Source organism: Alternaria atra (assembly GCF_907166805.1).
Source record: "Alternaria atra isolate CS162 genome assembly, contig: 35, whole genome shotgun sequence".
NCBI lineage: Eukaryota > Fungi > Ascomycota > Dothideomycetes > Pleosporales > Pleosporaceae > Alternaria > Alternaria atra.
This window is the reverse complement of record NW_025091334.1, coordinates 1,420,303-1,443,265: the sequence shown is the minus strand read 5'-3', so window position 1 is coordinate 1,443,265 and position 22,963 is coordinate 1,420,303. Positions and strand designations below refer to the sequence as shown.

General features: G+C 51.9%; 1 protein-coding gene across 1 annotated transcript; it reads left to right on the top strand.

The window, feature by feature from the left end:
• Positions 1-822: 822 nt before the first annotated feature.
• ALTATR162_LOCUS11382 (uncharacterized protein) lies at positions 823-22,887 on the top strand (the record flags this gene model as incomplete). The annotated part of the gene is made up of 13 exons (XM_043319024.1): positions 823-1,300; positions 1,412-2,041; positions 2,134-2,324; positions 2,375-3,846; positions 3,916-4,510; positions 5,294-5,347; positions 5,401-5,813; positions 6,630-12,877; positions 12,931-13,023; positions 13,396-14,419; positions 14,576-15,262; positions 16,847-17,082; positions 17,132-22,887. The coding sequence occupies 13 exons, from the start codon at positions 823-825 to the stop codon at positions 22,885-22,887; spliced, it is 17,877 nt and encodes a 5,958-aa protein (XP_043174959.1).
• Positions 22,888-22,963: the final 76 nt, after the last annotated feature.

Genomic DNA, 22,963 nt, shown 5'->3' with positions numbered 1-22,963 from the left:
GCTCTCGGCGACCAAGGAGCCGCCCGTTGCTTTTTGGTTTCGAGCAATCTGGTCCGCACTACTGTTGGTGGAACTGGAAAACAAACTCGCCATGGTGTCCACCGCTCCTTGTCCAGGTCGTCTCCTTCTGTACAGCGCAGGCGTCGCCAATCACAAACATCCCCTATATGTCCTTGGTCGTCTGCGGGTCTTTGCGACTAGTGCTTCTTCGTTCTCGAAGACAATGCCTGTCTGCAGGCACCGGCTGTTCGCCTTCGCATACCATGCTTCTCCAGACCATGTGGCTTGAAACAGACAAGAATAACCTGTAATGATTTCACTGCAATGCCGATACCCCCGTATTGGGTGGCTAGTGATTCAGGAGTATCTTTCTGCCTCCGAGGGACGATCATAGGCGGTATATGCAGGAGCTGAACTTGAGGCCCGTACTGAGCCTTCCCATCTCTTCCATCTCAGACATTCCCGTGTGACCAATTCTAAAATCTTCTGATTGCCATATCGACTCTGTTCTACTAGCTGAACAAAAGCCATTGTGCATCTTTCACCTTTCTCGTACGCAGCAAGAGTTGTAAACTACGGTACGTGAACTTGACGACATTGTTGCTAATAAGCAGTTCCGTCAAATACAACATATTCGATCTTGGTAAGTGCCATCTCCGTTTTCCATGCACGCCTTTCGTGCAGGCGACGATGTTGCCTCGCGCGATTAACGTGAAAGGAATCTTTTACACGGTCCATATCCTCACCTAGCATCACATTGGTCACTGACCACCATATCCATTTGCTCACCCATTGTCCGCTAGGAACCACACACGGCCCAAGATGTCATCAACGGTCGTCACTAATGTCGAGGAGAGCCTCCAGTCCATCTGGGCTCATGTCCTCAACCTGCCCCATGTTCCTCTCGACCAGTCCTTCCTTTCGATAGGAGGCGATTCCATCTCTGCTATGCAGGTTGTGGGTCAATGTCGCAAAGAAGGCATGAGTCTTGGCGTTCAAGAAGTCTTGCGAAGCAAGTCTATCACACAGTTATCCACCTCTGTCAAAGAAGTCGGAACTTCAGCCTACGACCACGAGGAATTCTTTGACGAGGATTTCGACCTCTCACCCATTCAGTCACTCTTTTTCCAACGTCCAAACACGAACGGTCACTTCAACCAATCCTTTTATCTACGAGTGGCGCGTAAGACCGACGCCGGCGATTTTCAATCGGCAGTGGAACAACTCGTGACACGCCACTCTATGCTGCGAGCAAGGTTCACCCACTCGCCTGAACATGGATGGCAGCAACGTCTTACAAGTAAGTCAGCCTGCATAACCATATACCCATCAATCTTCCGACCTCCATGACATTGTATACTATCCTTGCAGGGAATGTAGATCGCCCGTGCGCTGCTGACTGTAATCCTAGATGATATCGACGGCTCTTATCGCTTTCGTCATTTGGCAGTATCATCACAAGCTCAGATCGATACTCAGATTGCGGACTCGCAACAATGCTTCGACCACGTCACTGGCCCGTTGTTCGCTGCTGACTTCTTCGATTTTGGAGAAGAACAGTATGCATTCCTAACCGGTCACCATCTAGTGGTTGATCTGGTCACGTGGAGGTTGCTGCTAGAAGAGCTTGAGGAGATCCTCAAAGGTGGACAGCTACTTGCACCTGCCCTTCCATTTCAGAAGTGGGCCGAGTTGCAGCGTGATCATGCTGAGTCTCTCGAACTTGATGAAGTCCTCCCTGCTGTTGACGTTCCTCCCATGGACTTTACATATTGGGGCATCCAGCATCAAGATAACACGTACGGCAATGCTAGTCATGCCAGTTTTGAGCTGGATAAGGAGCTTAGTTCCGCTTTCCTGACTAACTGTCACGCCGCTTACAAGACTGAGCCGGTCGAAGTCTTGCTTGCATCTCTAATTCAGTCATGGTCACATGTCTTTACAGACAGGCCTGTCCCTGCTATCTTCAACGAAGGACATGGGCGTGAACCATGGGACTCAGAAATTGACATCACTCGGACAGTTGGGTGGTTCACAGCACGTAAGTATACTTTTTGCTTCTCATATGGAATTCCCTCCTCGATCCAGATCGCTCTGTGATGCTCGATTCAGAATGCGCTAATAGCCGGCTAGTATCCCCAATCCTTGTGTCACCATCGAAAAATCCTACAGACACTGTTCGCAAGATCAAAGATTTCAAACGCCGCATTCCTGGCAACGGACGACCATATTTTGCTAGACGATGTCTTACTGAGGATGGCCGTGACAACTTTCAGACACATTGGCCCATGGAGATCTTGTTTAACTATCTCGGCCAGTATCAGGTATGTTGCGTGAAGGTTTGCTGCAAAACATGTACTGACATATATCCCAGCAACTTGAGAGGGCTGATGCTCTCCTTCAGCCATCAGGCACCATGGCAGGTGAGACAGGCAAGGCTGGCGGCACGTCCGACTTCGGCCATGAAACCTGCAGGTGGGGCCTCTTCGAAATCTCCGCCTTCGTCTTCAAAGGTCATCTCAAGGTTGCCTTCACCTTTAATCGACACATGAGCCATCAACCGCTCATTCAACGATGGGTCTCGGAATGCCAGGACACCATTTCCAACATGATCCGCGGTCTTACCCTTCTAGACCCCAAGCCAACCCTGAGCGACTTTCCACTACTGTCATTGACAGATGAAAGCTTTTCGACCATGATTGACAGCTTCTCAGCCATGGATATCTTAGACACCGACGTAGAAGACATCTATCCTTGTTCAAGAATGCAAGAAGGGCTGCTATTGTCGCAGAGTAAAGACGCCGGGTTTTACGCTGCGGCTACTCTTCACGAGGTCACGACTTTGGATGAGAAGATCGCGCCCGAGGTAGTTGCTGATGCCTGGCAACAAGTAGTCGAACGACACCCAGCGTTGCGCACAGTCTTCATCGAAAATGTTGGTGCAAAGGGTCTTTATAACCAGGTTGTCCTTAAGCACATCGACGCTAATATTGTGTATCTTGATGCATCGGACGAGACAGATGCTATCAGACTGATCGAGGAACAACGCTCAGTAAGCTACAACTACGGCCGATGCCCAAACCACCGTTTCACCATCTGTACCACAGCTGATCAGAGGATCTACTGTTCTCTGGACATCAGCCATGCCATCATGGACGGCCATTCCATGAGTCTGTTAGTCGATGAACTCAGGAAAGGATGTGCGGGCCATTCCCTTCTCGAAGGCACACCATACAGCGCATACATTGCATGGCTTGCAAAACAGCCCGAGGAGTCTAGTCTTGAGTTCTGGAAATCCTACCTTGGAGGCAGTGAGGTCTGCTCTTTCCCGATCCTTGACGACGGACTAGGTCAAACTGTGGCGAAGGAACTCGTCACCATCCGTCTCGATCTTACCAGTATCAGTCTGGCCGATTTGCAGCATTTCTGCAACACCAACGGCATCACCATATCTAACGTCTTTCACACTGCATGGGCACTGACACTCAGCTGCTACATCGGAAGTAATGATGTGACCTTCGGCTATCTCACCTCCGCGCGTGATGCGGAAGAAGTCCATGGAGTAGAGAGTATCGTGGGTCCGCTGATTAATACACTCGTCTGCCGTGTGAACCTATCGGATGGCTCTCGTTGTCTCTTGGATATCCTACAGGATGTGCAAAGAGACTATATGGAAGCCCTGCCACATCGCCACATAGCGTTGCCTGACGTTCAGCATGTGCTTGAGCTTTCCGGTGCTAGTCTCTTCAACACCGCGCTCTCTTATCGCCGTCTTCCGCAGGAACAAAGCTACCAGAAAGAGGACGTCCATCTTAGGGAGGTTCGCCCAATCTACGACCCCACTGAGTAAGTTAACTCCATAAGACGAACCACTGCCAAAAGCTATCTGAGAAACACCACTGACTTGTTGCATAGATACCCAGTCAGCGTCAACATCGAGGTTGGAGATGATGCTGCGGCCGTGGATCTCGACTACTGGACCGACCACCTCACCGCCGTGCAGGCCAGAAACGTCGCCAACACATTTGCGAAGGCCCTCGAGAACATTGTCTTCAATGCCAAGCGGCGAATCTCAGCCTTGGATCACCTTAGCTCAAGGCATTTGCAACAGCTACAGGAATGGAACGTCATGCCACCAACCGTTGACGAGTGCGTACACGATATATTCGCTCGATGGGCCGAATCCCAGCCAGAAGAACCCGCAATATGCGCACATGATGGCGAGTACACATACGGCCAGCTCAAAGCCGCTACAGATCGTCTATCACATCATCTTGTTCAGCTCGGGGTTGGTCCTGAGGTTTTCGTGCCCACTTGTTTCGACAAGAGTGCTTTCGCGATCATCGCTATGCTCTCTGTTCTCAAAGCAGGTGGTGCTGCTGTGCCACTGGACGCAGCGCACCCTGCTCCAGCGCTACAGACACGCCTAGAAGATGCTGCAGCTCAAGTGGTGCTAACCACTGCCTCGCGCGCAGAGAAGTTCGACGGTCTCGTGCCTAATATTATTGTGGTAGATGCTGCACTTTTGGAAAGTTTGCCCGCGGTCGTAGGCCCTGCTTGCCCAAGCGTGAAGCCTCACAACCCTGTCTTCGTTATCTTCACCAGTGGTAGCACTGGGCGACCTAAAGGTGTTGTGCTCGAGCACTCGGCAATAGCTACCAGTGCAGAAGCTCACGGCTCCAAATTCGGCATCAATCGAGACTCACGCATGCTACAGTTCGCTTCCTATACGTTCGATAACTCGCTAGAAGAGATGTTTACTACTCTTCAGCGAGGTGGCTGTGTATGCGTACCCTCCGAGGCTGACCGCGTAAATGATCTTCCTGGCGCAATTGCCAGGTTGAAGGCGAATAAAATGGATCTCACCCCGACGGTGGCGGCGCTTCTCACGCCGGCACAAGTTCCTTCGATCAAAAGCCTCTGCCTTGGTGCAGAGCCTCTCACCAAAGCGCTGATAGAGCTCTGGAGTCAGCATGTCCACCTTGTTGGAATGTACGGGCCCAGTGAAGCATCCATCAATTCGGCCTTCAAGGACTTCAGTGACGGTCGCGGCGAAGCCACTAATATTGGCAAGGCAATCGGCTGTATTGGATGGGTGGTTGATGCCGAAAATCGTGATCGCTTGATGCCCATTGGGTGCAAGGGAGAGTTGATTCTCGAAGGTCCCATCCTCAGCCGCGGTTATCTGAACGACGCCGAGAAGACACACGCGGCCTTCATCATGGATCCTGAGTGGGCTCGTGTCATGGGCCCTACAGGACGAAGGTTTTACTGCACTGGTGATTTGGTTCAGTACACCTCTGATGGCGACATGATCTACCTGGGTAGGAAGGACTCCCAAGTCAAAGTAAGTGTCTGATTGCATTTGTTACCCAATGTTCATTGACTGACTTCATGTAGCTGCACGGACAACGTATAGAGCTAGGCGAGATCGAACATCACCTCAAGCTGAATCTCCCTTCCGGAGCCAAATCGGCGGTTGAGCTAGTCAAATTCAACGACAGCAATAAAACCAAGGCGCTCGTAGCGTTCATGTGCCTAGCAGAGGATGACGGTCCAGCTGCAATTAGCGAGATGAGCGAGCCGGTACGAGAAGTGGCAAAGCAGGTCGAGATCGCACTCGCCAACGCGCTTCCTGTCTACTACGTCCCTTCCATGTTCATGCCGGTCACTCGCATGCCCATGACGACGTCCGGTAAACTCGATCGGAAGGTCCTACGCGCACTGGCAGCTGCTCTCCCTGAGTCGCACTTAACTCCCTTCCGCCTAGCGGGTAAAAGCGGTCGCGCACCTGCTGGACACGCTGAAGTCACGTTGGCGCGTCTCTGGGCGTCGGTGCTGAAGCTCGATGCGGGCGCAGTGGGCGCAGAAGACACATTCTTCCGCCTTGGTGGTGACTCGATCACTGCTATGAAGCTCGTCACTGCGGCGAGAAAAGATGGAGTCATGCTCAACGTCGCCAATGTCTTCGCTCAACCTAAGCTACTTGACATGGCTGCCTCCGCAACCATGCTTTCGTCAGATGACGCTGCGAAGCCAGAAGCGGACACTCTACCATTGGAATTGCTTCCTACATCTTCCCGCCAAGCCATTGTGGCGTTGGCTGCATCTGAATGTGGCGTCTCTCCTGACTCCATTGAAGACATCTACCCATGCAGCAAGCTCCAGGAAGGCCTCATCATGCTCACCAACAAGGACCCAGGAACATATGTCGTACAGCCCATCTACCGCTTGCCTGCCGACATCAACCTTTCGCACTTCAAAGAGGCCTGGAAAGCTGTCATTGCCACCGAGGCAACTCTGCGCACTCGCATCGTGTACTCCGAGGAGCATGGCTTCCTGCAGGTAGTAGTTCGCGAAGGAGTCGAGTGGCAGTCCCTCCCTGATATCCAAGATATCAATGAAACTACTAGGCAGCTTCCGGCCAAGAACGGCGCGTCCTTGACAACATTCACGCTTGTCGGGGAGAACACCGATTCAATGTTCTTTGTGTGGACTGCCCATCATGCCGTCTACGACGGTTGGAGCTGGACAGCTTTGTTTCGCAAAGTCGAGGCCCATTATCGTAGCGAGATTCACAACATTCCCGCCACTGTGCCCTACTCGCGCTTCGTGAAATATATCTCCAGTCTCGACCAGAAGCAGTCTGATGCATTTTGGCTCTCGCAGCTCGACAATGTCGCAGCTGCACAATTCCCTCAGCTACCGTCTCCAGACCACCGTGTAGAAGCCAACGGCCAGTTGCTGCACACTGTGCAACTCACACGCAATCCAAGCCTAGAGGTCACCATTCCTTCTATGATCCGCGCAGCATGGGGCATCCTTCTTGCAACCTACTCAGGTTCAGATGACGTGATCTGGGGTGAGACCAACAGTGGCCGTGAGGCTTCTGTCCCTGGTATTGAGTCCATCATCGGTCCTACGATCACAACCGCACCCGTCAGACTACGGCTCAACCGTACCTTGACAGTACACGACTACCTCAAGGAGACTCAGAAGCAGTCGTCACTCTCTCTCCCATATCAATTCGCAGGATTGCAACACATCAGCAAACTCAGTTCCGAAACAGCAATAGCTTGCGACTTCCAAAGTTTCTTGGGCATCGAATCGGGCGATGATTTCGACGCTGAGAGCCCGCTATGGCACATGGTAAGCGCCAACACCATTGGAACCGACTTCTTCAGCTATGCGTTCGTCTTCAATTGCAAGGTCGATGCGACTGGTGTACAAGTCGAAGCCTTGTTCGACGATCGCGTCGTCGAAAACTGGCTTGCTCAGCGCATGGTCCGGCAATTCGACTTCATTCTCACCCAACTGAACGGCGCCGACAACGTTACGCGAACGCTGGCTGACCTTGACTTGATCAATCCTGCGGATCGCAAGACAATCAGCTCTTGGAACAGCAAGCCAGTGCCAGTCATCCCTCGATGCATTCACAGTGTCATTGCAGAGGATCAAACCGCGCTTCGTCCTGCCGCATCTGCTATCGACGCCTGGGATACTGGTGTCATGTCGTATCGCGAACTTGACGAGCGATCTTCTGCGCTCGCACACCGATTGATTCGTCTTAGAGTAAAGCCGAAACAGTTCATTCCTCTCTGCTTCGATAAGTCAGGATGGGCGATCGTGGCCATCCTCGCTGTACTCAAAGCAGGAGCGGTATTTGTTCCCTTGGACTTCGAAGCACCTGTGCTGCGCCTTCGTGAGATTGTCTCCGACCTTGATGCCGACTTTCTTCTTTGTGCGCCACAGTATCAGGAACTTTGCGAGTCCATACCATGCAGCACTCTGATCGTTGACCGGCAGTCAACTGAAGCGTCCGTCGATCGTGTACAAAAGCTTCCTACAGTTCATAGCGACTCTCCAGCATACGCGTTCTTCACCTCCGGCTCAACTGGAAAACCAAAAGGAGCTGTCATAAAGCACACCCATTTTGTCACCAGTTCTACGGCGTTCGCTCCAGGCTGGAAGATCTCCAACACCTCCAGAGTTCTACAGTTTTCTTCATACACATTCGATGCTTGCTTGATCGAGATTTTTAGCACACTCATGCTGGGTGGAACAGTGTGCGTGCCTGATCAGGCTTCCCGCACGAATGATCTTGTTGGGGTTATCAATAAGTTCAATGTCAACTGGGCAACTCTCACCCCATCAGTCGTCCGTACGATATCGCCCTCGCAAATCCCCAAGCTCGAAACCCTAGTTCTTGTAGGAGAGGCCATGTCACAACAAGATCTGGTCACTTGGGCTGACAAGGTCACACTTGGCAATGGCTACGGACCAACTGAATGCGCTTGCGTTGCAACGTCCAATATCATGACGCCTCACACGAAGCCAAATAATTTAGGTAGAGCTGTGTCAGCTCGAGGTTGGATTGTTTCGAGGAACAACCATCATGCTCTTGCGCCAATTGGTGCTATCGGAGAACTTTTGCTCGAAGGTGGTGGAGTTGGGGTCGGATATCTTAATAACCCGGAAAAGACCGCCCAAGCTTTCGTAGGAAATGTGAAGTGGTTCGCAGACCTTGTATGCGAAGACGCCTCAGCACCGGTGCGAATCTACAAGACTGGGGATCTGGTCAAATACAACGAGGATGGAACTATGCTGTATCTCGGCCGCAAAGATCTACAGACAAAGGTCCGAGGCCAACGGCTAGAGTTGTCCGAAGTTGAACACAAGCTATTGGAAGATCACATCGTGCAAAGCGCCCTGGCTTCAGTGCCTACGGCTGGACCTTGCGCGAAGCGACTAGTCGCTATCGTTTCGCTTCAGAACATGGCGGTCACGACGACTGACACTGACAACAGATTGAGGATCCTACCACAAGAAAGTGCATCGCTGAACATCGCCACGATTCGAGACGGTCTTTGCGAGCGCCTGCCTGCGTACATGATCCCCTCTCTGTGGATTGCAGTCGAGCGGTTCCCATTAATGCCCTCCGGAAAGCTGGATCGCCGACGCGCCATACAGTGGCTGGAAGAGATGGATCAGGCCACGTATCGTCTTATTTCAGCCGTGGGGACGGACAATACTGAGGCCAGCGACGGAAATCCCATTGAAATGAAGCTACAGGCCATCTTCGCCAAGGTGCTGAACCTTTCTGTCGCTGACGTTCGTCTCAACCAGTCGTTCTTGCATCTTGGCGGTGACTCGATCGCTGCCATGCAGGTCTCATCGCAGTGTCGAGCGCAGGGTTTCCCAATAAGCGTACAAGACATCATCCGCTCCAAATCTATCTCGGCCATGGCCTCAAAAGTCGATCTTACTCAAAGCTCACAAGTCGCATCCGAAGCTATCGACTTCGACTTGCCATTCGATCTCTCGCCCATTCAGAAGGTCTTTTTCGATGTTGTTGGTGATAAGCACAACCACTTCAATCAGACTGAACTGTTTCGTCTCTCACGAAGCGTCGAAATCGAAGAGCTTCGATCAGCACTGACGGTCCTCGCCAAGACTCACCCTATGCTTCGCGGGCGCTTCTCTAAGAACGAAGCAGGAGTCTGGAAACAACGAATCGAGAAGGACACGCCAAACTCGTTTAGACTCCGTCACCATAGAGTCCATGCCGGCAATGATGCCAACTTACGCCCCATTATCGACAACAGCCAGGCCACCTTGGACGTTACCAACGGCCCGACCTTCGCAATCGAGCTCTTCGACGTCGATGAAACATTCTCCCAAGCTATCGCTCTTGTCGCTCACCATCTGGTCATTGATGTGGTGTCATGGGGTATACTCCTCGAAGACCTTCAGGGTCTACTTCAGGGTGTTCAACCAGCGCCTCAAAGTCTGCCATATCATATGTGGTTGCAACAGCAATCACTTCAGGCCAAACAAGAGAGCGCTAGGAGAGTGTTTCCAGCTGGTGATATCACACCAGGAGATCTCGATTATTGGGGAATGGAGGGTCGACAAAACCTCAACGGAGATGTAGTAGAGGGAGATGTGCAGCTGTCTACACGAGACACTATGCTTCTCCTCGGTGCACAGGACGCTTTAGCTACCGAGACCCTCGATATTTTGATAGCCGCTCTCTTCGAATCTTTCCGCAAAGTTTTCCCCGACAGATCCACCATCACGATACACAACGAAGGTCACGGTCGTGAAACCTTCAACGCTCGCCAAGATCTATCTCGTACAATTGGCTGGTTCTCCACCGTAACACCTATTCATCTCCCTGTCCCCTCGGATGAGGCGACAGATATGATCAGTACGATTCGTTGGGTTCGAGACTTCAGAAACCGAACCCCGGACAAAGGACGTCCTTACTTCGCCTATCGAAACCTTACCGAAGAAGGACAGACACGGTTTGCCAGTCATTGGCCAGCGGAAGCTGTCTTCAACTACGTTGGAAGGCTTCAAAACCAAGACGCTAAAGACGGGCTGTTCACTTCCCTCGATGATGTAGACTCTTGCGAAGTTGGGGAGGACGTTCCCCGCCTCGCGCTTTTCGATATCACGGCAGCCATATCCCAGGGAGCTATCAAACTCTCTTTTGGATGGAACCGCAACATGCAACAACAAGAGAAGATCCGTGCATGGATTGCACAGTGTCGTCAGACACTCGTGGACGCCGTAGAAGAGCTGTTGCAAGTACGACAAGAGCGCAGCGTCAGCAACTTCAAGCACCTGCCCCTTTTCTACAACGGCACTTCTAGGCTGTCGGCGATTCTTCCTGCTGGTATCCATCTCACGGATATTGAGGACATATATCCCACATCTCCTATGCAGCAAGGAATGCTTCATACGCAATCACGAAGTCCCGAGCTGTATGCTTACCACACCGTGTCGCAAGTACAATCTGCAGACGGCAGTCCGGTAGATCCACGCCGCCTCGCCGAAGCATGGCAAGTCGTGGTGCACCGCCATCAAGCCTTGCGCACTATCTTCATCGACAGTCTTGCAAAGAATGGATCCAAGGATCAGATTGTAGTCAAGGAGAAAGCTGGAAGAGTTCAACTTCTTGCCGACTGCGACGATAGTCAGGTTGCCAAACTTCTGCGAGATCAATCTCTAATCGACTTCCGAGAAGCTGTACCACCTCACCGTATGAGTATATGCAAGACAAAGACCGGCAAAGTATGGTTTAAGCTTGAGCTTAGCCATGCGATCAATGATGGCACCTCAGTGTCTAACCTTCTCACTGATCTTGCTCGTGCATATGCACGAAAGTTGACCAGGGCCGATGCTGGACCGCTTTATTCTGATTACATCGGTTACATGCTTTCCAGATCCGGCGATGCGGATCTCGCCTATTGGAAAACGCATCTCTCTGGAATGGAGCCCTGCTTCTTCCCTACTCTCAACGATGGCATATCAAGCTCCCCAGAATCCGGTTCAGTCGACATAGAATTAGGCAGCACAGATCGTATCCAGGAGTTCTGCAAGCACAACGGCGTCACTCTTTCAAATGTGCTCCAGCTTACCTGGGCTCTCACCTTACATTACTATGTTGGCACATTTGATGTATCATTCGGCTTGGTTGCTTCAGGTCGTGACATTCCTGTAAGCAACATCGACGAGGCTGTTGGTTGCTTCGTCAATATGGTTGTCTCGCGCTTATCCTTCTCGGATGATACAACTATTGCTCAGCTTCTCGAGGCTCTTCAAACAGGTTCTACAGAAGCTCTCTCACACCAAGGCTGCTCTCTTGCGGATATACAGCACGCGCTGCAGCTACCCTCACTGTTCAACACTGCTTTCACCTTCCAGAGACGCACTCTGTCGAGCGACCCAGAGGTGACTGCTCTTATCTATGAAGATATGGAAGCGGAAGATTCCGGTGAATACATCGTTACTGTCAATGCAGATGTGACAGATCAAAGCATTACGGTCGACTTCGGCTATTCGAAAGACAGGATTCTTCCGTCCCAAGCACAAAACATGGCAGACACTTTTAAGAAGATCTTAGAAAGTATCGTTGCTCGTAGTGCTGATGAGCTTACTGTTGGCAAACTCGACGTTTTCACAGAAAGCAGCCTTCATCAGATCATGGAATGGAACCCGCAGCTTCCTCTGCCTATTCGCCGTTGCGTGCACGATGTCATCCACGACCAAGCACTCACAAGACCACGTACGACAAAAGCGGTAGAAGGTTGGGACGGATCGTTCACCTATCAAGAATTCGACAAGATTACCAATCAGCTAGCGGTTCATCTCCAGGCTATCGGTGTCACCACTGAGACTTTCGTTCCCATTCTCTTCGAGAAGTCTTCGTACGCCATTGTCAGTATGATTGCCATCATGAAGGCAGGTGGTGCGTATGTACCGCTAGACCCCAAGCATCCTCAAACCAGACTTCGCGAACTCATTGAGGATGTTGGCGCCTCAGTGGTGCTATGCTCGCGCAGCCACCACACCAAAGCGAGCGAGGTCGCCAAGACAGCCGTGATTGTTGATCAGCGATCCATCAAGAAGCTAGGAGTGCCGGTCTCTAGCAAGCCACGTTCTGCAGCAACTCCCGACAATGCAGCGTACTGCCTGTTCACGTCGGGTACTACCGGCAAGCCGAAGGGAACTATCATTCCCCACCAAGCATTCTGTACAAGTGCAGCGGCCTTCACTCGTCGTATGAATATCAACGCAACATCGCGCACCTTTCAGTTTGCTTCGTACACTTTTGATGCCAGTTGCATTGAAATTCTTTCTGCGTTGACTGTAGGCGCCACAGTATGTGTACCAACAGAAGACGATCGTATGAACAACGCTGCTGGCGCCATCCGTAAGCTGAGGGTCAACTGGTCGCTGTTGACCCCTTCCGTCCTTGGAACTATCGAACCGGAGCGCGTCCCCGGCCTGAAGACGCTTGTATCTGGAGGTGAAGCGCTTCCTGGACCCATTCTCAAGAAGTGGGGCAACAGTACATGTTTCATCAACGGTATGCATAGAAAACTTTCGTCCTTTGTCAGGCTATATACTAACATTTGACAGCGTATGGACCTACCGAGTGCTCAGTCGTAGCTGCTACCGCCTACAAGTCCACACTCGACCACAAGCTCATTGTGTCTGAGCCTGGAACTATAGGTACAGGAAGCGGATGCCGACTGTGGATAGTGCATCCCCGAAACCACGACAAACTGATGCCTGTCGGTAGCGTAGGCGAACTCGTCATCGAAGGCCCTACCGTTGCTCGTGGATATCTGAATGATGAAGCCAAGACTGCGAAAGCTTTCATCCAAGACCCAACCTGGGCGAAGACTATTTCTTCCGGAAGCAATGTGTTCGAAACTGCTCGCATGTACAAGACCGGTGATCTTGTCCGCTACAACACAGATGGGTCGGTGAATTACATTGGACGTAAGGATACCCAGATCAAGCTCAACGGCCAGCGGATTGAGCTAGGTGAGATCGAGTTCCATGTAGGGAAAAACTTCCCGGAGCGCGTACAGTCCGCAGTGGAATTAGTCGCTCCCTCGAACCGAAGCTCGGCGAAAGCCTTGGCCGTGTTTTTTGCCGTCGTCCAAGACCAAGCCGTCGATGGAGCGCAAACTGTACAGCCTGCTTCAGTCGACTTACCAGCTGCTGACGACTTACTTCTTCCGCTTAGCGACGAGCTTCGCGACATGTGCAAGAACACCGAGAATGGCCTGGCTGGCTCCCTGCCATCGTATATGATACCTGCCATATTCATTCCAGTAACGAAATTGCCCTGGACTTCGGCAGGTAAGCTAGACCGCAACCGCCTGCGCAGCTTAGTACAGAACCTCAGTCGCGAGACAATGGCTATGTATAGGCTCACAAGCATCGCAAACAAGAAGCAGCCCACCACCGAGGCGGAGAAGAAGATCCACAAGGCTGTGTGCTCAGTACTGGGCCTGCCATCTTCGGCAGTAGGCATCGATGACAGCTTTGTTCGCCTTGGTGGCGATTCCATCTCTTCCATGCGTCTTGTTGCGATGGCTCATACTGAACAGCTAGAGCTGTCCTTTATCGACATCTTCAAGAACCCCAAACTCTCCGACTTAGCCAGAATCGGTGCTCGGACCAGCAAACTTAACGAGCCCGAAAAGACCATCCAGCCTTTCGATCTATTACCGGCTTCTCTCCCAAGACCGGAGGTAACGAGCGAAGTTGTGCAACAATGCCAAGTTTCCAAAGAAGACCTACAGGATGCTTACCCCACGAGTCCACTTCAAGATGCGCTTCTCACCCTCTCCATAAAGCAGGCGGGTGCTTATGTCGCGCAGCACGTCTTGGCGCTCCCGAAGTCCCTGGACATGACGAAGTTCAAGGCAGCGTGGGAGCTAGCCATTCGGGAGATTGACATTCTCCGCACTAGAATCGTACAACTACCATCTGGTACATTCGTGCAAGCTGTTCTAAAGAATGACCCTGTCAACTGGAGAGAGGCAACGTCACTCAAGAGTACTGAGGACGACACGATGAAGATCCCCTCACATCTTGGCGGACATCTTGCAGCGTACACATTGGTCACTGCGCCTTCAGGAGAACGCTACTTTGTGTGGACCCTGCATCATGCTTTGTATGACGGTTGGAGCATATATTTAATGCTTCAACGAGTGCAGCAAATTTACCTCAAGGGAGCTTCAACCATGCCACAGACACCATACGCCAGGTTTGTGGGATACCTCTCCAGTACAGATGTGAATGCCTCGAATCTCTACTGGAAGAAGAGCTTGACAGGAATCAACGCGTACCAATTTCCTCAGCCGTCGCATGCTGCTCCGATTGCATCGCCAAATGGACAGATGTTCCAACATTCTATAAAGCTTGCGCCCCGCAAGAACACGGAAGTCACGCCAGCAAATGTCATTCGAGCTGCCTGGGCTTTACTACTTGCCGCCTATACCGGAAGCGATGATGTGGTGTTTGGAGAGACTTTGGCCGGGCGAGACATAGCCGTGGTTGGTATAACAGATATATGTGGCCCTACTTTGACGACCGTTCCTTCTAGAGTAAAAATCGATCGCGGGGCCACCGTTGGTGATTTGCTCAACACGATAGCGACAAACGTCACCGACCGCATACCATATCAGCACCATGGCATTTCCGCTATCAAAGCACTCGGCGACGACATGGTAGCCGCTTGCGATTTTCAGAACCTTCTAGTTATCCAGACGGAGAACGAGGAGCTTACCAACTCTATGTGGACCGTTCAAGACAACGAAGAGCAAGGCAACTTCTTCACATATCCTTTGGTCATCGAGTGCAAGATGGGGTCGGCAAAGACGGAAGTGTTGGCCCACTTCGATGCGAACATCATCTCGCTTTGGCATGTTCAGCGCCTCATCTACCAGTTCGAGTCAGTGTTGGTACAGCTCCAATCCGCAACTCATGTACGCCATGTGGCTGTCTTCAGCGACCAAGACAAGCAGCTTGTGCGTAAATGGAATGCGTATGAGCCTGGGCTGATCGATGACACTGTGCCCTCGCTGTTCCTCAAGAAAGTTGCATCTCAGCCCAATGCGACAGCCGTGACCGCTTTTGACGGCGAACTTTCATACGGAGAGCTTAATACCCTTGCATCACAACTAGCGCAAGAGTTAGTAAAGCTTGGTGCTGGTCCTGAATGCTTGATCCCCATCTGCGTGGACAAGTCCCGATGGGCGATCGTCGGCATCATGGCTATTCTCATTTCCGGTGCCGGCTATGTTCCGTTGTCTTCGGCAGATCCAGCCTCGCGACATCTGCATATCGTCGAAGCATGCAAAGCTTCTATCATTCTTTGCTCGCCAACTTACGCACACCGTTTCGTTGAGATGGTGGATCATGTGTTCATTGTCAGCGAAACCGCAATCCGACGACTGCCCGCCTGTTCAGTGTCTTTGTCGCAGCGTGCCAAGGGCAACAATATATGCTACGTCATTTTCACTTCTGGCAGTACAGGGTTACCGAAGGGTGTGGTCGTTGAGCACAAGAGTATAGCTTCCAGCTCGGCCGCCATCTGCGAAGGGCTCCATGTTACACCTACTTCTCGAGTCTTCCAATTCTGTTCCTTCCTGTTCGATGTCTCTGTCGGCGAAACCCTTGCTGTTCTCTTACGCGGCGCAACTATCTGTGTACCATCAGATGAACAACGTACCACAGATCTCGCAGCGGCAGTAACAGATCTGAACGCGAATTGGGCTTTCTTGACCCCATCGGTAGCTAGCACTTTGGAAGGTCCGAGCGTTGTACCCACACTGGAAACGCTTGTAGCTGGTGGTGAGGCTATGACATCCGATGTGATTGACAAATGGGCGACCGGTGTCGAACTCCAGAATGGCTACGGTCCTACCGAGGGCACCGTCTTTGCTATTGCCAATGACCATGTCTCAGCCCAACGAGATCCCTCAAACATTGGACGTGCCCTGAAGAGCGGTCGGGCTTGGCTCACGAACTCGGATAACCCTCACGAGCTTGCACCAGTTGGTGCCACTGCCGAACTCTGCCTTGAGGGACCATTACTTGCTCGAGGCTATCTTAATGATCCCGAGCGTACTGCAGAGGCATTTATCGAAGCCCCATTGTTCTTGAAGGAGTTCTCTCCGAGTGCAGGATCACGTATCTACCGTACTGGAGATCTCGTCCAGTACACTGCCGATGGTTCTATTCACTACATTGGGCGAAGGGACAATCAAATCAAGCTTGCTGGTCAACGAATCGAGCTTGATGAGATCGAGGTTGTCGTGCATGCGGATGACAACGTCCACCAAGTGGTAGTGCAACTACCCAAGATTGGACCTTGCACCAAGAAGCTCACCGCCGTCGTTGCCTTTCCTGGAACTGCTGCTTCCAATGCCGGCTCGGACTGGCGCACGATCCTTTCAGACACAGAAACGCTCTCCCGGGTCAATCGTGCAAGAGAAAGGTTGGCTGATCTGGTACCATCGTACATGGTACCCAGCATTTGGATCGCCGTGCCTCGTATCCCAGCTTTGGCTTCAACGAAGTTGGACAAGAAGCAAGTTGGCTTGTGGCTGGAGAGTATGGATGATGCAACGTATCAGCGCATCATGGGAGCTGAACTTCCGGAAGAAGCGGAGGGACCTGGTGCTGCCGCACTTACAGTGCTTCGAGGCATATGGGCCAAGGTACTGGACTGCCCTGTCGAAGATGTTAAGCCGTCCAAATCCTGGTTGTGTGAGTACCCCCAATGGCAAGCACGCTATATCTTACTAACACTTATCAGCACTCGGTGGTGATTCGATCTCTGCAATGAAGCTTCTCGCAAAATGCAGAAGCGAAGGTATTAACCTTACTCTGAACCAAGTGCTGCGCGCCAAGTCTCTTTCACGTTTAGCTGCCGATGTCAAATCTGTGGTCACCTTGGACCATGAGAAAGAAGAAACCGATAAACCGTTCGCACTCTCTCCTATTCAACGCTTTTATTTCGACACCGGCAGCATCGAGAATGGTACGCACTTCAATCAGTCGTCAACGCTGCGCATCTCGCGATACGTAGACCCAGCCATAGTTCAGCGCGCTTTGGATTCTATCGTTGAGTGCCATTCTATGTTACGTGCCCGATTCTCCAAGGGCAAGGATGGGCAATGGCAGCAGCTTGTCACGTCGAAAATCTCTGGGTCATACGCCTTCACGGCACACGATGTTGCGACCGCTTCTGCTGCTGGAGCCATTATCTCTAGTACCCAAAAGAGCCTCGACATTCGCACCGGACCGATCTTTGCAGTCAACCTGTTCAACCTGAAGGGTCATCAGATGCTCTTCATGGCTGCACACCATCTTGTCATAGATGTTGTGAGCTGGGGGATCTTGCTTGGCGACTTGGAAGACCTGCTTGCGTCGGGCTCAGTCACAACGCTTCCAAGAGGTCTCCCTTTCCAGACCTGGTGCGAAATGCAATTCTCGAATGCTTCGGAGATTACACAACAACAGGCCATACAACAACAGCCGCTCGCTGTTGAACCCGCGAATTTTGCCTTCTGGGGTATGGATGTACGGCCAAACGTCTATGGTGACTCCGAGAGGGATGAGTTCGTGATCGACAAGGAAACTTCCGCCATGGCTTTCGATAATCATCATGTATACAGGACGGACCTCGTTGACATCCTCTTGACGGCCATCTTACACTCGTTCTCTCGTGTGTTCATCAACCGCAAGGCCCCTACCTTGTTTAATGAATCACATGGCCGGGAAGCATGGGATGCGAGCAATCTTGATCTATCACGGACTGTTGGATGGTTTACGGCACTATATCCAGTCACTGTTCCTATTGGTGATGATGAAGACGATGTCATGCACACGCTCCGTCAAGTCAAAGATACCCGTCGCAAGGTTGCAAGCAATGGACGACCTTACTTTGCGCATCGCTATCTTACAGAAGATGGAAAGGAACGCTTTGCGAACCATGCGCCGATGGAAGTTTTGTTCAATTACCTTGGCCGGCAAGAACAGTCTGGACATAACGATTCGCTTCTACAGCCTGCGCAAGTAGAAGGTGATGACGACGAAACATCTGACGTTGGTGTCAAGACTAGTCGTATGGCACTCTTCGAAATCTCCGCTTCCGTCTTGGAAGGTCAAATCCAGCTCAGCTTTATGTATAACCGCTACTCAAAGAACCAGAAAGGCATTCGCAGGTGGATTGCCGAATGCCAACGTACGCTGGAGGAGATTGCCACGGAGCTGGCCAAGACGGATAAACCACAACCCACAATGGCCGATTTCCCGCTACTACCACTGGAGTCTTACAGTCGTCTTGATCGTGTCTTGAAGACTCTGCCGCACGCCGGTATTCCGTCTTTCGATCAGGTAGAAGACATGTACCCTTGCTCCCCTATACAGGATGGTATGATTTTGAGTCAGATCAAGTCTCCAGAATCATACTGGTCATCTACGACATTCGAAGTCAGATCTAAGCGAGGCCCGGTCGATGCCACCAAGGTCGTCGACGGATGGAAGCAAGTTGTTGCCCGTCACCCAGCGTTACGCACCATCTTCATCGACAGTGTCTGCAAGGGAGGTGTCTTCGATCAGATTGTGGTGAAGAATCCTGATGCTGGCATTGTCACCTACAAGTGCGCCGATGGTGAGCTAGCTGCACTACTCGAGTCTATCAAGCACAGCTCTCTCAACGGCAAAAAGAAACCTGTTCTTCCGCACCAGGCCGCGGTCGTTCAGACTTCGTCGGGGAAAATCTTTGTCAAGGTCATTGTCAATCACGCCGTCATCGACGGAGGCTCACTGGGCGTCATTGGTCAGGATCTCCAGGAAGCATACGAAGGGCGTCTATCCGAGGATGGACCGCTATACAGCGATTACATCAAGTACTTGCGCGCACTGCCAGCAGAAGATGCGATAAAATACTGGAAAGCCAAGCTTCTCGGAGTTAGCCCATGTTACTTCCCGACCACACCTCGGGATCCAAGCAAACCACGACAGCTTCGGTCTCTGGACATGCGCTTTACCCGTTTCGACGAGCTTCATGTTCTTGCGCAGAGCAACAACGTTACTATTGCCAACATCCTCCTGGCAGCTTGGGCTTTAGTTCTCCGATCCTACACCAACTCTTCCGATGTGTGCTACGGTTATCTTACCTCAGGAAGAAATGTACCGATCGATAAGATCGAGAGCGCGGTCGGCGCTTTCATTAACATGTTGGTGTCTCGTATTGAGTTGGAACCGACAACGTCGCTTCTCGACGTCGTTGAGAAGGTGCAGTCCGACTTCGGCGAATCCATGCCCCATCAGCATTGCTCGCTTGCCCAATTCCAGCATGATCTTGGGCTATCCGGAAAGTCGCTTTTTAACACCGCCGTTTCAATCCAGAGGCGTTCCAATGCCGAAGAGCCCGTCTCGGACGATTCTGGTATTGAGTTTGAGCAGCTTGATGGCCATGATCCGAGCGAGTTTGCTATCACGGTCAACATCGATGCCACACGTGATGATGAAGGGGTGCGCTTCACCTATTGGAGTGATGCTGTAACCGATGGCGAGGCGAAGAACGTGTCTGCTCTCATGGCAAAGATATTAGTTCAGGCCTTGAGCAACGCAAAGCAAACCATTGCAGAACTGGATCTTGTAGTCAAGGGTAAACCTGCACAGCCCACAGCCGCACGTCTCAATTTACCCAAGCCGCGTCCTTCCATTCTCAGATCCGGTTCGAGTATATCCAGTGGGTCGACCTCGCCACCTCGTACACCAAGGATCACATTTCCTGATCTCGCTCCAGCGGCTCCGCTGCCAGCCGAAACACCTGACTGGAGCAGTCTCATCAGGTCCATTGTCAGCGAGATGGTCCCCCAGATTGTCGAGCAGATCGTAGCGCAGAACAAGCTACCTACCGAACCCACATCTGCAACAATCGATCAGATGACTACACAAATGACCGGCATGCTTACAAGAAAGACTTCCATGTCACAACGTGGGCGACCAAGTCTCGATGAAGCCTCTATCAAGGCAGGTTCTACACGAGCAGCATCCATACGTTCACGTCGCGCGATGAGCATTGCCAGTAACGCGGAGAACAGAATTCAGACGGCAGCTGATATGGTTGCCACTCTTGGCGTTTTGGCTACTGAGACTTCTAGCAAAGTTGCACCAGACTTTGTCGAAAAAAAGCTTCTCAATCTGTGGAGCGAGCTGCTGGAAATGGTGGAGGAAACAATCGAGCAGGATGATAGCTTCTTTCAACTCGGAGGCGACAGTATCATCGCAATGCGCCTGGTTGGGGCCGCGAGGGAGGAAGGTCTATCGATGACAGTGGCTGATGTGTTCAAAAACCCGACGTTCGCCGACATGGCTCGGGTCGTGCGTGTTGCCGGTGAAGTCATTGACGAAGTCATGTCCCGAGCTGGCGGCGGATCAGTGGCAGGCAGGAGCGTCGGAGGCCAGTCGAGGTCTCGCCTTCACGACAGAGCCCCATCGATCTGGAGTGAATTCCAGGACATGGTGTCAGACCCCAACGCCGACACTAAGAGCATGGCTCCTAGTGAGATGCCCGCCGATCCGGAGCTAAACAGTCGAGATTCAACGATTTTCAAGAGATGGCAAGGGCTTACGACGAACCAAGCGAGGCCTACCGCCACGCGCAAAGTGAGCCAGAAGTCGCTGTTCACACATACAATCCAGGAAGGGGTTGAGAGCTCTATTAACAGGTCAGTATCGATGCTTGGCGATCCCAATGTCGATAGCGTCATCTCGAAAGTGCAAGTATTCAAGGGAGGCATCTCGGATGTTTTCCCCGTGACTGACTTCCAATCGCTCGCCATCACCGGCACTCTCATGGAGTCCAAGTGGATGCTCAACTACTTCTATCTTGACGGCGACGGGCCACTAGACCTTCGCAAGTTGAAGCAAGCTGCTTACCGCATGGTACAAGCCTTCGATATCCTCCGCACCGTGTTCGTCCCGTACGGTGACCGCTTCCTACAGGTGGTATTGCGCAAGCTTCAACCTGAGTTTATATACCATCAAACGGACGATGACATCGAAACTTTTACCACGGATTTGCGACAGAAGGATCGCGAGAATGGACCTAGGCTCGGTGAAGCCTTCATCCAATTCGTCGTTGCGAAGCAAAAGCAAACGGGACGATACCGTATCTTCATGCGACTGTCTCACGCCCAATACGATGGAGTCTGCATGTCAAAGATTCTGGGTGCGCTTCAAGATGGGTACAATGGCCTCCCTGTCTCGTCTGCTCCAAGCTTCGGCAACTTTGTACGAGAAACTGCCAAGACCGTATCGGGTGCCCACGACCACTGGAGAGAAGTGCTTCGTGGTTCCAAGATGACCGAGATTGTGAACCGATTCGGTCCTAACTACCAGCGCTCAGCTGGCCAATCGATCACATTGGAGAAGAGAGTTGATGCGCCAAAGTTGAAGGGCGTCAATATCACCAGCGCGACTGTGGCCAAGGCTGCTTGGGCTTCAACTCTCTCGCACCTCGTGAGCAAGGTTGACATTGTCTTCGGTCATGTCATCTCAGGCCGCAACGGTGGTGTTGCTAACGTTGAGAATATCGTTGGGCCCTGCTTGAATATGGTGCCTGTTCGCATTGTGTACCGCCCCGAGTGGACCGTCATGGATCTTCTCAAGTTTGTTCAAGACCAGCAAATCGCGAATATGCCGTTTGAGTCTCTCGGCTTCCGCGAGATCACACGACACTGTACGGAGTGGCCCGACTGGACAAATTTTTCGAGCGTCCTGCAACATGACCAAAACATCCAGGACGATCGGCCAACTATGCAGCTAGGCGATGTCGAGTACACTATCGGCGCGGTAGGCTCGCAAGAAGATTTTGCAGACTTCTCTATCCACACCACTTCTCGCGGTAACCAAATGGATGTCACTTTGACGTACGCCCCGAACAGCACCATTACCGCAGAGTTTGCACAGCACGCATTCGATATGCTATGCGCCAATGTTGCCGCCTTCTCGGAGAACCCGCACAGTCTGCTTCCATCACTTTCGGAGCTCAGCTCCAATAGCTCGACTAGCGTGGGCTCGGAGAAGCTGCGCAAGAAGTCCACAGAGAAACAGCCTGTTGCTCTACCATCCGACACGGGCCTCTCGCGTCACGAGACCAGTACTCTCGCCACGACATTGCGATCGGCCTGGGAGCAGATTCTGCACGATGAACATGGCTCACCGATACCCATTGACCTTGGCTCTGACTTTTTCCAGCTGGGTGGCGATATCATGGGTTTGGCACAAGTCGCGTCTATCCTCGACCAAGACGGCCTAAGAGTTAGGGTCGAAGACTTGCTTGATAAGTCTGTGTTCGTTGATCAAGTGAGCATCCTCGCTGTAGAGCGCAAGAAGCAGATCGAAAGAGAGATGCAGAACCCTTGGGGCGAGAAGGCTAAGACAAGAATTGGTGTTGAGGAGAAGACGAAAGAGAAGGAGAGGAGGGCCAGTGGTTTTGGGTCGCTCGCCAAGAGGATTGGATTCAAGAGGAAACAGAGCTCGAATGCTATGTAACTGATGCAAAGTGGTAATAGTCGAGGTTGATTCTGGTGTTACAGGCTGTCGGCGGTTTGCTTATCGTTTATGCGCA